At 45.1% G+C, this 14,497-nt stretch overlaps 1 protein-coding gene across 2 annotated transcripts in view; it reads right to left on the reverse strand.

The window, feature by feature from the left end:
- Window positions 1-14,497, reverse strand: part of Gnal (G protein subunit alpha L) — a 117,597-nt gene that overhangs the window by 76,178 nt on the left and 26,922 nt on the right. The window contains exons 1-4 of one of the 2 annotated variants that reach the window (XM_040741677.1): window positions 5,140-5,596; window positions 4,829-4,901; window positions 3,759-3,813; window positions 3,505-3,624 (exon numbers count right to left, since the gene is read on the reverse strand). In XM_040741677.1, the coding sequence (XP_040597611.1) occupies window positions 3,505-3,624; window positions 3,759-3,813; window positions 4,829-4,901; window positions 5,140-5,284 (393 nt within the window). In that variant the 5' untranslated portion in view covers window positions 5,285-5,596. Of the gene's footprint in view, window positions 1-3,504; window positions 3,625-3,758; window positions 3,814-4,828; window positions 4,902-5,139; window positions 5,597-14,497 lie in introns of those variants that run through there. The other variant, XM_040741676.1, reaches the window with a different exon arrangement.

A 14,497-nucleotide genomic window follows, 5' to 3' on the forward strand; every position in this document is an offset into this window, starting at 1 on the left:
CTTGCATTGTCATGTTTTACTTCTTTGCCAAAGGCTTCAGGTCATGTGTGTTGAGATGTGGTTGTGGACCTCTTATTCTAAAAGCAACATCTCTGGACACTGACTCCACAGAGTCACCCTCCGACCTTTCCATGTGCGCCATGGTGTGATCACTCTCCCAGATCTCATTCTCTCTGCCTCCTGCTCCCTCAGTCTCTCTCAACAATTTTCTGTAACCTCTCTGAGCCTTTCCTGCCCCTTTGGATCCTGGCTCCCTGGGTTTTTTAGAGGCAGAGCTACAGGACGTCACAGAAACAGCCCACAGGATGCTTCTGGGCCCTTCCTGTTCTTCTTCTTTTTTTTTTTCCAGTTTAAATTTAGATAAGAAACAAGGTTGCTTCACAAGTCAGTTCCAGGTCCCTCTCCCTTTCCCTCCCCTCCTCCCGTGCCCTCTCCCCAACCCCCCCCCGTTATCCCCTCATTCCCCCAGGGAGGGTGAGGCCCTCTATGGGGGTGTCCATAGTCTGTCATTTCATATAGGGCAGGGCCTAGACCCTTCCCCAAGAGTTCAGGGTGAGAGTGCACCTCACATTGTTCTATGGGAGTCTAAAGTCCGTGTGTATACTTGGGATGGGCACTGATCTGCTGCCCAAGGCTCAATAGATTACCTAGGCCTCCTCACTGACACCCAGATTCAGGGGGTCTTGATCAGTCCCATGCTGGATTCCCAGGCTGATGTCTGGGATTCAAGAGTTAACCTTTGTCTGGTCAGCTGTTTCTGGGGGTTAAACCAGCCCAGTCTTAATCCCTTTGATCACCAGTCCTCCCTCTCTGTTACTGGCTTTCTTGAGTTCAGCTCAGTACTTAACCAAGGGAGTCTGCCTCTTCTTCGATCAGCCACTAAATGAAGTTTCTGTTTCCCAGACTCTCTGGCCATAGGACTTCCTGTTCTTCTTCATTTCTGCTTCTTGACTTTTCCTCCCAGCACAGCCCACGGAAGGCCCAGGATGCTCTTGCTGCCTCCATTTCCTCCTGTCAACATTCTCCTCTCAGCATGCCAGCTGATCTTTGTCAAGGTGGCTGCCGACCTTCAGGCTCCAAAGGCCATGTTCCTTGAACGCCTACTTAGGTTCACTTTCTCCACACTGCCCTGTGGTGGAGGTCTCTTTTAATCTTGAATGGGTCTTCTCAGGGCCCTGCATCTCTGCTCTAATTTCCCTGGCTTCATGGTGTCCTGCCATGGTATCCTAGACAGCCTCTTAGGTACTTGGAACCTGGCAATCTACTTAGTGTTTCACCAGAGTCTTCCTAATTACCCTACCCCACCACAAAATCCCCGTGCAGGAGACCCCAGCGTTCCCCCTCCTCACTCCAAGCCTGCACCTCATGCTCTCTATGCCCGCACCAGGGTATCTTCATGGTGATTTCCAGCATCCCAGGAAAGCAACACTTGCCCTTTCTCCCTCTTCCCAGCCTATTTCTATTTTCTGTGCAGAAATACAGACTCAATATCCACATGCAAAGATCACACCACACAAATAGTTCCATTTCTAAAATATATTCCAACCCAGGACCCTTCCATTGTCCCCATTGTCAGCACTCCACACCAAATCACCCCATCATCCCGTGCCCGGATAATTTCAGCCAGCTTCAACATGACCATCTGCCCTCAACTCTTGCCTCCTGCAATCCATTCTTCACGCCTAGCCTGCATCCTGCATAACACGCAACTCCACATAGCACCCTCCAAATTTTTGCATTCCAAAATATAAGTAGTTTGAATGTTTTTCAGGCACTATGACATAACGGTCTACGAAGAGTGCATATAAGAAATAGAAATTTCAAAAACAGTGTTATCTATTAATATAAAGCTCTTAGTCATATAAGTTTAGATCTTTTTAATAAATAAAACACTGCCATTTTACATGAGCACAGACATGCAAAACCACAGAGTGCTAGGATAGGAAAAAAAATTACAGAACAGCTCCTAAAAGAGTTTACCTCCGCATTGCATTTTAGCTGTATTTGCTGGTACCAAACCCTCTTTTGCCTAATGAATAACTAAATATGGCTTATGATAATAATTTTATGAAAATATATGCATATGTAGAAAATGGTTGCTCAAGTTTTTATTAACGTCTGTGAGATTTAACTCAAAAGTCATATTCGCAATGCCTGAGACGGCACAGGAGAGATCTGGGTTTCTGAATTTCAGATGGAAAGAATCCTCTGAGTGTTTATGAACAGAAAGGAAATGGTGCAGAACTGGGTGGTCAATCTTAACTTCTCATGTGCTAAAAATGACATTAGAAAGGAAATGTTTGGGAATCTATAAGGTCTCTTATAATGACTTTGGGAAAACATGACGGGACAGTCTACATCTGAGGCTGAATGAGAAGGCCACTCTTCATTTCAAACAAGACTGTAATCATACACGATACCCCCCAATGCATGAAATGCCACAGAGAACATAGCAGATGCCTTGCAGCTCCAGTTGGAACTAAGAGGCTTCCCAGTGTGGTAGAAGCATCAGCTCCAGTTGGAACTAGGAGGCTTCCCAGTGTGGTAGAAGCATCTGGCTCCTTTTCACCCACCTCGCCATCTCTTCATCCCATTCCCAGCTAGCCACAAGTAAAGACACAGTTCAGAACTGATGTGCCTTGTGCCAGATGCCAGATGTCTTGTACTTGTGGTGTCACTCTGAATGCCTTTTCAGAAATTGTACAGATAGTTCTGGCTATATTGGGATGCTTATGCTTATCAGAAGCAAAAAACAAAACAAAAACAAAAACAAAAACAAAACATACTGGAGGATGAAATATAAACTCTTTAAAAGGCCATTGTCAGCCAGGCATGGTGGCGTACACCTTTAATCCCAGCACTTGGGGGGCAGAGGCAGGTGGATCTCTGTGACTTTGTGGCCAGCCTGGTCTACAGAGTAAGTCGCAGGACATCAAGGGCTATGTAGTGAGACACTGTCTCAAAAATATTGTTACCCATTAACCTGATACAGAGCCCACAGGATGGCATTTTATTGGAGGGGCAGAGGGTAGGGGAGGGAGCAGCAGGTGCAATAGGCTTTTAAGCCAGGTCAGGGCAAGGCCTGTTGACACAGTGAAGTCTGCACTTGGAGGAGAAGTATCTGCAAACTACCTGCCAGGCAGTGAAAACTCTGAAATAGGGTACTGACAGGTTTATGTATGTACTCATGCATGTACACACGTACACACATACACCCACAAAGATGTTCCTTTGCTACAACTGGGACAAATGCTATTTTCTCAGAAACTTTGTACACAGTTTGATTCAAATCTGCTACATGAAACCACCAAGCACTGTTTTAAAGACGTGCAAATCCAACAAGAAACACCTTGTGCTGGTTGGTCTCACTCTGTGGCACAGGCAATACTGGCACAGGAATGGTGGGTAGGTTTTAGAGACTCCATGCTGCTTTCCAGTAAGCAACCTTGTTAGACATGGGTCCACCTCTCACTATGAAAAATGCTTGAGCAAAACTTTTCTTACCTGGGAATATTCGAAGTCAGTGATAGGGGCTATGCTCTTGATGTAATCGGACCGAAACTGGTTTTCAGGATTGGCCAGTGGGACTGGAGGTATTATAGTACTCATTGCTGAAACGATTGTCTAAAATAGATGGATGGAGAAAAATTGAGAGATATAACATACAAGGTTAATCAGAAATATATACTTTCTATTTACACAGTCTGAGCCTAGCCTACTCAACACTTCCAGGGAACAAACATTAGGGGAGGCCTTACCACAATAGCATCTTTGACATTTTTCCTGATGTCCAGAATTTTCTGCTTCTTTTCCCTGCATTGAAAAAGAATTGTTATTCATTTCATTCATGACAGAAGCCAATTAAGATTTTTTAAATGTCCAGTAAGTGCAGCATCAGGCAGACTAGGTTCACTAGAGGTCAGTATCAACCCCCTAGGCACTCGGCAAGCTTTTACCTCCTAAATGAAAACACTGCCCCCCCCAGTTTGTGCTCTAAACAAACTGAGTATTTCTGTTTTAAAACCTACAGCTTCAAGCAAATATCAAGTCCACATAATCACAATTATTATGGATATTGCACACAAATACAACTCTACCGTTATACCCAAACCTATCCCTTATAGTGACAGTTATAAACTGAAGTAGATGTAAGTGGGTTGTACTATAAAGGGTGTATTCCGGTATTGTTAGGCTTCATATAGGCGGTTCTTCGTTGGTAGATTCAACCAACTGATGATCAAAAATGTTTGGCAAACAAACAAATAAACAAACAATGAAACGAAACAAAAAACCCCAACTGTATCCACACTGAATGTGTACAGACATTTGTTTTCCTTGTGATTATTTCCTAAGCCATCCAACATGACACATTCAGAGCTTTTATTAACATGTTGCAATAGGTACTATGAATCATCCAGAGGAGATATGAAGTAAATCGAAAGATGTTCATAGATTTTCCCCAACTACTACACCATTTTGTGCAACAGATTCCTGTATGTTAGCTGCTCCAGAGCCCTCCCCTTCAGACACTAATGAATAAAGGATCAATATATTGGCTGAAGGTTCAGTGCCACACCAATGTTAGACACCAGTTCCCCCAAGAATCCTTAACAAATTGCATTTTGGCAAGTCGTTTACTTTTTAAATTAGATATCGCCAAAGAAGGGTTTGCCTAAATGGAGCAAATTCTATGCTAGATTTCTACCTCCCACCGGCCCCCTGCCCCAGTCCACAACGCTATCAAAAGAAATGCTTAGAGAAAGTACTTTTGAGAAAAGATGCGGCTGACATAACATTTAGAAAACAAATCCAAACTGGGTATCCTTACTCGGGGTTGAAGCCGTTGACATGCAGGATCCTCATCTGTTTGACGATGGTACTTTTCCCGGACTCACCAGCCCCTGCGAACAGAAAGGCAGTCAATCCTGTCCTCGTATTAGGTTATACCTGTCGCTTTTCTTACGTGGGGTCTTTCGAGTACACACCAGATGTGGCTCGCAGTAGTTTGCCCTGGTCAAGTTCCGGCGCCTGGTGGTGCACAGCCCTGTTAGTCTGTGCCGGGGGCAGTGAGCCCCGGACTGTGCACTCCAGGACGCTGGGAGCCACCCGGGACAGAGCGACCATGCACCCTGGCCTTACCCAGAAGCAGCAGGCGATGAGTCGCTTTGTAAGCCAGGCGCTCTTTCTGCAACTGCTTCTCGATCTTTTTGTTGGCCTCACGGCGTTCTTTTTCATCCACACCCTGATCTTCCGCTGTCTTGCTGCTGTTGCCCAAACACCCCATGCCTGCTGGCTCGCACTCCTGTTAGGCAAGTAGGAAGACGCACGAGAGCCAGCGAGAACCCTAGATGTGCGCTCCTGCTTCTCCACTCTTCGATGCTGAAAGAGACGGCCTGGTCTCGGGGGAATGTGCGATCGCACGGGCTTCTCCCTCTTCTGCCCACCGCTAGCTCCTGGCTAACCTAACGGCGGCGCCGGGAGGCAGGAGCGCCCAGGGAAACGATCCTTAAAGGCAGGTTGTCTTAGGAACCTGCGAGGGAAACAGCGCACAGTGCGGAGCCCCGGGCGCCGGGCTCTGCTGGAGACAGCCGGGTGGCACTGTGCCTGGGCTCCGCCTCCGCTTGGCTCAGCACCGCCCCATGGAGATGCCAAGGGGGACCGTATGTAACCGAAAAGCAAGGTTCTGCCTGTGTAGTGAGTAAGCGGGGCGCCGAGGGTCAGAGCTAGCACCAAAGGGTCCCTACAGGGCGACTGTAGCCACCTGCGAGGCTTGCTTATTTCAGTGTCTGATGTGAGTGCCCCCGAGGTACTGCTCCCCTGGAAGGAGTAGGAGTAGGAGTTGGCCTGGGGTCTCAAACGAGCGTTTCCCTAACCTAGTGATCAGAGAGGGCCAAGAGGTGCTTACACACTGGCCCTCGAGGCTTCCTTGTACCCCACATCTCAGTGTAGCTGGGCATGCGCTCCTCGGTCTCCTCCGATGCCCCCTTGCTCTCAGGAGAGCAGGGACTTGGGATCATGCATATTCTATCAGGGAGGAGGATCGCTAGGAGGCTCACCCCTCACATTGCTTTTGCTCCTTTTAGCTTCTAGACTGTTCCAGCTCGCCCCCGCTACCGCCTTTCCAGCCCATCTTTACCTCCAGCCCCCGTTTTTCCTCTGCAGTGCTGTCGAATAGTTCCACTGTTTTTCTAGAACACATGGTTTTGAATTTGACCTTAGAGCAGAGGAATGGATGAGGACAGGAGACTGGCACCTGTTGCTCCTTTATTGTGGCTAAAAATGAGAACCCTTAGCCCTACCTAACGTCTGCATTTTGTGTTCACGGTGCACGAGCGGGGGATGAGGAGGGCAGAGGGGTGACTGGGCTCAGGTATTGGATTCCAGCACAGAGACCTGGACGTGTAAAGGAGTCCTAGAGACCATGAGAAGTTGATGGTCCCCAACTGGGTGACAACTAGGTACTGAGGATGGAGTCCTCTATAAGCCTTTGCTCAGGGGTCTCCAGGCTCCACACTTTCCCCTGTTATCAGCAGGACCCGGCCTGTGTCCCCAAGAGCAGACACCAACTGTGTTACTTTATCCCACAGAGAGACCATGCCCTCTCAGAACAGAACTGACCCAGTAAATGTATTTTAAAGCCGTTTATTAGATAGGCTTACACGACATGGTTTGGGTAGTTTGACAATGGCAATCTGACAGCGAGAGGCCAAGAATCTGTTAGTGGCTCAATCCACGAGACTGGATATCTCGGCAGTGCCACTCAGGTGTGGAGACCGGGAGGATTCCCGGAGAGCTGCTGGTCTTCAGTTTGCTTTAGGAGATTGACAAAGCTTGTTCTAATAGTGAGGGAAAGCTTCAGGAACAGGATAAATGAGCTTGAGAAGTGAGATGCGAGAGTAAAGATGCCAGGCAAAACCCCACAGAGCTCCCCTCTCACCGCCCTCTTATCTGAGCTGCCTCCATGCTGCCCACATTTAGGGTGGGTCTCCACACTCGGAGCAATGTGATTCAGAAAGCCCCTCACAGGAGGCTTGCTATTTTAGTTGCGGTGGCTTTCCTCCTGCTGTTCTGGAACTCCCTTTGACTGTGGGTGCCTTGGGGACCACGTTGGGCACCTCTTACACCAGGACCTACTGTGGTGTCTGAGCCAGAGACTCACTGTGAGTATTTATTTGTTGAATGCAAGAAGAATTCACAAAAGCCAGAGACAATTCTTAGTCAGAGCATGGGTTGTTGTGACAGGAATTTCACGACCAACTTTTCAATTCATAAAACATTTCTCTAGTGTAGCACACCATATTGAAGAGAAGAATGCTTTTTATAAAAACCAAAAGCAACAACTTCTCTACATAGGTAGACAAAAACATATGGGGCCTCATTCCGTTTGACCTACATTGAAAGGTCTGGGTTTACAGATGACTGCTCAGCACAGTTACCACGTTTGTGAGTGTACTAACACAGGTATCAACCCAGGAGATCCCATAGCTATTGGGGCAGGCAGAAAGCGAGGGTGACATACAAGAGCACAGAATAGCGTTAGTAGATTTGTAAGGTTCTGTCAGTCTTAAAATGCCAAGACATCTGTAAGGTCTTAAAAGAGATGGGAACAAAACAGATGTCACAAATAGTTTTAAAGAGGGAATTATATTAGAAACCCCCAACACATATATTTAAGGTAATGTGACACTAGTTACTATAAAATATAGCAAAGATTATGGTTTGATCAGATATATAAGTTAGGGTTATAAAATTTAAGGACTGAATACACTGGTGTAATGAAAATGACACTGCACCCAGAAAGTCAGTAGATATAATGATAACACATGCATTGGAAAGGTAGCTCCTGTCTGTTGAGTGATGGCTGGTACTGGCCCAAGTTCTGTCTCTAGGGAAAAATTGTAATGTAAAACACAGGAATTATTACCACCATCATTTTAGGTGCTCAGAGTGGTGACTTCGAAGGGTGACTGACTGGCTCCTAATCTGCCTGATAATACTATTATGCCTGCTCCAGCACACTGTGCTAACTGGCAGACTCCATAGTCTAAACTGTGAAGGTTTCTGCTTTGTTCAGTGATTTCAGTTTAAACATGAAAAATGAGAAGCCAGTCTCAGCCTGTTAGGAGGCAGGAGTTCAATGACTTCTTTTTCCCTCCCTCCCTCCCTCCCTCCCTCCCTCCCTCCCTCCCTCCCTCCCTCCCTGTCTTTGGAACCAAGCACAGAGACTTGTGCATGCAAATGCTCTACAACTGAGTTATGACCTCAGCCCTCAAACTTCAAAAAATTTTAAATCCAGTAATCTGCCTTTTGCTCTTATAGCCTGGAAAATTGATCCTCATCTGTTTCCAAACTTTCAATCAGAATCCAGAATACTCATTGGCTCATCTGAAACCACAGAGCAGAACTGCAGGGTAACCCAGAATACTGCTTGACCGAAGCCAGGGCAAGGAAAGCGTCTGTTGCTAGGCAATCTGAACAAGGCAGCCAGCCCTAGGCAGGGCACGTATTCCAGCAGGGTCGGAGGGCAGCTCCGTGAGTCTTACCCAGCAGAGGGCACCAGCATGCGGGATCAGGGGAAAGAGCAAGAGATCGAGGCTCTGGAAACGGAGAGTGGCATTTGAGCGCCATAGACAAAGGTAATAGAGTGGGGTTTCCCTCACCACTGAAGACAAAGACAGGCAGAATGTTTCAAAGTCTGGCTCAAATCTCTTACATTTTAGTTTTGCAAATGTAAAGTAATGACTTCAAGTCTCAGTTTGCTTCAGTCCCTCTGACTGAGGATGGCAAAAGCTGAGAATGGCAGCTTCTCTCTGGCGAGCTAGAAATAAGCCTGGGATAGCAAGAAGGGACTGTACCTCCCATCATCAGACAGTTCCCTGAAAAGATCTAATTAACAAGTAGATTAAAAAACATCCAGGACAATTAGTGACAGCCCTGGATTCAGGGAACGAGAGCACATCTGAAGAAAGGGGTCCAGCGATGCATCGCGCAGGAGTTGTCAGGCACTAAATGCGAATGGAAACATTTAGCTTGCCGTTCTGTTGTCTTGATGCTTTTGACGCTGTTAAAGACTAAAGCTGCAGGAAGACCTTTGGTGTGGGTTCATCACATGTTCTAAAAGAACAGAGCAACTGTGAGAGCTGAGGAGTCTAACTCAGAGCAAGGGCAGTGCTTGGAGAAGCTCACAGCTTCAGCCAGAGAGCAGCTCACAGCTGAACCATGGGGAGCACAGGGTGTCACACGCAGGGATCCTTTGCACGACAAATTGCACAACTGCCTGTTGTTTTATCCTACCGCTTAGTGACTTGGTGGAAATAGGCTGTCATTCACTTTTAGCGGCCTAGATCACTGTATGACCTAATTATAATACACATAGAAAGTATTATGGTACATTTTAGCATTTTTTAAACAGAAAAGCAGAGAAATAGCTTCAAGTTTCCTTTTCTGTACGTACTCCGAGATCAAATATTTTAAAATTTATTGAAATGATGTGTCTCCTTTTTCTTTTCTTACTCCTACAATGAAGGTAATAAGAAGTATCTGCGAGAGGTGCCATCGACAAAGGATTAGGAACTGACAGTTTTAACACCAAAATAGCTGCACATCAGCAGGGAAAGGATGCTAAATGTCACGGACTCCTCTTTGTATCCAAACTGCAGGATTACAGTGCCCCTGTCAGAATAGTCACCACCGCATAGCATTTAATAACTGTGTATGGCATGAGGTAGGAGACTACCAGACACATTAAAAAAAGGAAACTAAAATGATACAACAAAATATCCCATGTGCCATAGAAGGGAATTCACAAGCAGAATGGAAATGTTAATGCTTTTAGTCCAAAAAATCCTGGGAAAGTCACCAAACTCACCTGGGCTCTGTCATGTCTGAGTATGTGACCTCTGAAAGCCTGTGTGTTAGTAAAGACTGTTCCAGCCCCTGGCACTATTGAGAAGTGGAGCCTAGTGAAGAAGGAATGTGTCTCCTGGTCACTGAAGGTATGCCCTCCAGGGGATATTGAGAGCCTAGCCTCTTTCTCTTTCACATCTTGTGGCCACTGTGTGTGTGTGTGTGTGTGTGTGTGTGTGTGTGTGTGTGTGTGTGTATGTGTGTGACTTTTTTTGTTGTGTGGTGCCATCAATGGAGTGAGGCATTAATGGCCTAAAACATTTCACAGCTCTGTGAAAAGTAAAGCTGAGAGTTGACAATCCATTTCTGTTCCAGAGAGCTGACAAATACCAACTCGGAGACAGAGGTGGCTGGAAGAGGCACATCTAGGGACTAGAGTAGTCTGAGAAAAACTGCGTGTACCCCAGTGACATTTGAAATATATTTTATAAGCCACACATAAAACAAAAGGGCTCAATGATGTAGCAGAAGACCGTATCACCAACAGTGTCAATCAGCAACCAAATGGGTTTGTTCTGCTCTTAAACCTTAAGAAAGTTAGTAAACTTTTGGTCTCCAGCAGATATCTAAGCACATGCTGTTTAATAAAAATATTGAAACACTAATGTGAAATTAAGAAACCAGTCTAGCAAGCTTGAAAGATACTCTTTCTTCACTAATTAACAATGGCCAGATGAAATAAACCATTGTAAACAAGCCCAAGCTACATGAAGAAAATATTTATTTTAAGGAATATTTTATGCTAAAAAACAACTTCAGTATTTAGAGATGGTTCTAGTTCAATTAATTCTATTCCCAAAACCTACTTTCTTATAAAATGAATCCAATACCACAAAGTTCCTCCATTGGATCAGAGAGAGAGAGAGAGAGAGAGACAGAGACAGAGACAGAGACAGAGACACATAGAGACAGACAGACTCACACAGAGAGACAGACACACAGAGACAGACACACAGAGAGACAGAGACAGACACACCCAGAGACAGAGAGACATAGAGAGACAGACAGAAACACAGAGACATACACACACACACACACACACACACACACACACACGAGAGAGAGAGAGAGAGAGAGAGAGAGAGAGAGAGTGAGAGAGAGAGAGAGAATACATATTCTGCATTTTAAATGTTGGATACTGTTCTTGTGTTGGTAAGAGCTCACGTGAGACTCAGAACTGTGAGAGATGTCATGGCATGGACCCTAACAGTAACATACTGACTTTAGGGTTGTCTATCTGTGTACATTTGTTCTTGTATATTAGAAAATCACGCGACAGTGAACTGTGAGGACCGCTGGTTAATAGAATCCAAACTTATATCTGCACAACAGAGGCTCAAATAGCTGAACATGTTTTGTGGTGATGATATTTTATATAACAAATAAAGCTTGCCTGAAAATCAGAGTGCAAAGCTAGCCACACTAGTTAGCCATAGAGGCCAGGCAGTGGTGGCACACATTTTAATCCCAGCAGTCATACTAGCTAGCCATAGAGGCGGGTGGTGGTGGTGGTGCATGCCTTTAATACCAGCACTCAGGAGACAGAAGCAGATGGATCTCTGTTAGTTCAAGGCCACCCTGAGCTACACAAAATTGATCAGTCTAAAAGATAAACAGAGCTCACACAAAGGTGATCCCAGCACTTGGAGTGACACAACTTTAATCCCAGCACTAGGGAGGTGGAGACAGGAAGGGATATGGCCCGGCAGAGAGAGGAATGTAAGGCAGGAGGAGACAGGAAAGAGATGCAGTCTAGGCAGTCTGGGCAGGCAGTATGAGGAGCAGTGCAGTCTGAGGAGTCAGTCTGAGGACAGGATCGCCCCTTGGGCCTGAGCATTGGTAGAGGTGAGAACTCTCTAGTGGCTGGCTACTTTGCTTCTCTGATCTTCAGCTTGAACCCCAAAAGCTGACCCCAAGTTTTTATTATTAAGACCTATTAGACCTCGTGCTTATGTTTATTCACTCCTATTCACCATCATGTATAAGAATAAGCCAGCTATAGTGACTCAGTCTGCAATCTCAGTACTTGGGAGGCTGAGGCAGGAGGATTGACCTGAGTTTCAGGTTAGTATGGGTTATATAATATACTAGTCCTAGGCTAGTCTGAGCTTCAGAGTGAGATTTTGTCTCAAACTTATAAATGAATGAATGAATAAATAAATGAAAACTAAAGAAAATTATATGACCAGCTTCTTATGCTTATGAACAGCTAGTGATATAAGATGGACTATAGGTGAAGTATCCTAATCCACAAATCCAAGACCTATAAAACTTTAAGATTTCCTGGGTGCTAATATAATAATCCAGTGGAAGATTCCACACCCGACCTGAAGTGACAGGTTGAACCTGAAACACAGGTGCACTAAAAGTACAATATAAAGTATCTTCAGGCTATGCATGTAGGGTGTATATATAATTAAGTTAATTTTGTATTAAGACTTGAGTCTTACCTCAAAGATACTAATATCTTATGATATATATATGTGTGTGTGTGTGTGTGTGTGTGTGTGTGTGTGTCCTAGTTTGCATTAGTTGTCAACCCAACACTGACCAGAAGAGTCCCAACTGAGTAATTGTCTTTATTAGTTTGGTCTGTGAAGGACTGTTTGACTCGCCTTATCTCATGTAGGAGGGCCCACAATGGGCGGTACCATTTCTGGGCAGGTGATCTTGGATAAAGAAAGCTAGCTAAGCCTGGGTCTGTGAGTGAGCCAGTAAACATCGTTCCTCTATGGGTTTGGCTTCAAGTTCTTTCTTGAGTTCCTGCCCTGACTGCCCTCAGTGATGGGTTATGACCTGAGGTGGAAAGTCAAATAAACTCTTTCCATCCCAAGTTGCTTTTGGTCAGAGTGTTTTTATCATAGTAACAGAAAGGAACCCAGAACAGTATACAAATATTCCAAAACCTGAAAACATCTACAATCTGGAAAGTATTCTGAACAGGGGATGTGCAGAATTTACTCCAGGCATTCAGAAAACCAAGTGTGACAGTGTGTATGCCCAAAGGATGAACAGCGACAAAGGGTTATTCTGTGGGGAGGACCCACAGAACTGGGAACACTTCATGGGGGAAGGGAGACCAAGGCATAGATTGAACAATGTGTGTTGGAAGAAGAAACAGTGTTTGTCAGGCGTGAAAGAAGGAAAAGTGTAAAGGTCAGGGCATGGGGTTTCTGGGAACAGAATGGACAGGAGTCAAGGCCAAGTTCAGAGGTTGGGTGAACCAGAAGAGCCTTGGGAAAATATACACTCCCAGCATGGCAACATCTCTTGGGTATAATCTCTCTGGTGAAATGTCTAAGCTTCAAAACCCTCTTCCATGCTATGACTACCCTGCAAATGGCTGGAGACAATAGGACTTAAGCCCATAGGGTTGTGGTGAGAATGGTTCGAATGAGTCTATCTTCTCACAGTGTGTAGCAGGTAGCCATTTCTCAATAAACCTAGTCAATATCATTTAGTTTCAATTTAACAGATACCTATCTGTCGAATTCTTCAAGACATCTTTGAGGAAGACTTCATTTTTTTTCTTTTTGTACTTGTGCATACTCATTCAAAGTGAATTATCACACATTCCACAGAGATTTCCTGGGGACCTATGTGCTGCTGAGTGATGTACAATCTGGGGACAAAAAGGCAACGGGACACGTGAGAAAACTGTGTTTATGACTCGTGATCAACAAGAGAGTGTGGAGTGTGCAGAGTGGAGAAGGGAGTTGGCTTTAAGATGGAGAGAAACTGACACGGACCGGAATGGAGATGTAGATGGATCTTGAAGACATCATGCAAAGAGACCCGACCTACCATAGAAAGGCAAACCCTGCATTGTTCCTCGCATTTCCCATACAGAGTCAGCAAATAAAGACAAAAAATGGAATGGTGGGGGCCAGGTGCCAGGAGGAGGAGGTGGGGAGGCATGTTAATGAAGGCAGAGCTTTGGCTCTAACACGGTTCTAAACATGGACTTCGGGATGGTTTACAGCAATGTAAACATGCTTAGTGCCATTGGATGGGGCAATTGCAAGTATTTTATTGGAATGAAAAAAGTTAATATTCAGCATGCTATCAGTGGAAGAGATTCTTCTGGAGAACAAGACAGGATCTACTCCATAGCGCAGATTGACTAAACTCATGGTCAATGAGTCAAGCCCCTGCCTCAGCCTTTTGAGTGCTTCACCACCACCTCCTGACTTCTGAACGGCTTCCATCATGTTAGCACATTTTCTTCAACCGTAGTTTCTCACTGGAGGGTTGCAGTGGACAGAATGAAGGGCAGCCATGGGCCCTGTGGGTCTTTAAAATGTAGCATTTTCATCATTCATTGATTAGGAAGCACATTTAAAAATTAGCTTTTATTTCCGTAGCATCGAGGGCTAAATCTAAGATCATGCTATGCTAGGAAAGTGCACTGCACCCATAGCCCCAAGAAAGCATGTAAAAAATGAATACATATAATATGTATTATATATCCACACACATATGTATACACACATATGTATATACTACACACTTGGTGCATTGCTGGGTCTTGGGATTATAAGTGTGGATAAACTGTTATTCCTGACTTCAGATATCATAGTAGTCTAGTTAA

This window comes from Mesocricetus auratus, unplaced genomic scaffold (assembly GCF_017639785.1).
Source record: "Mesocricetus auratus isolate SY011 unplaced genomic scaffold, BCM_Maur_2.0 Super-Scaffold_6730, whole genome shotgun sequence".
NCBI classification, from domain to species: Eukaryota; Metazoa; Chordata; class Mammalia; order Rodentia; family Cricetidae; genus Mesocricetus; species Mesocricetus auratus.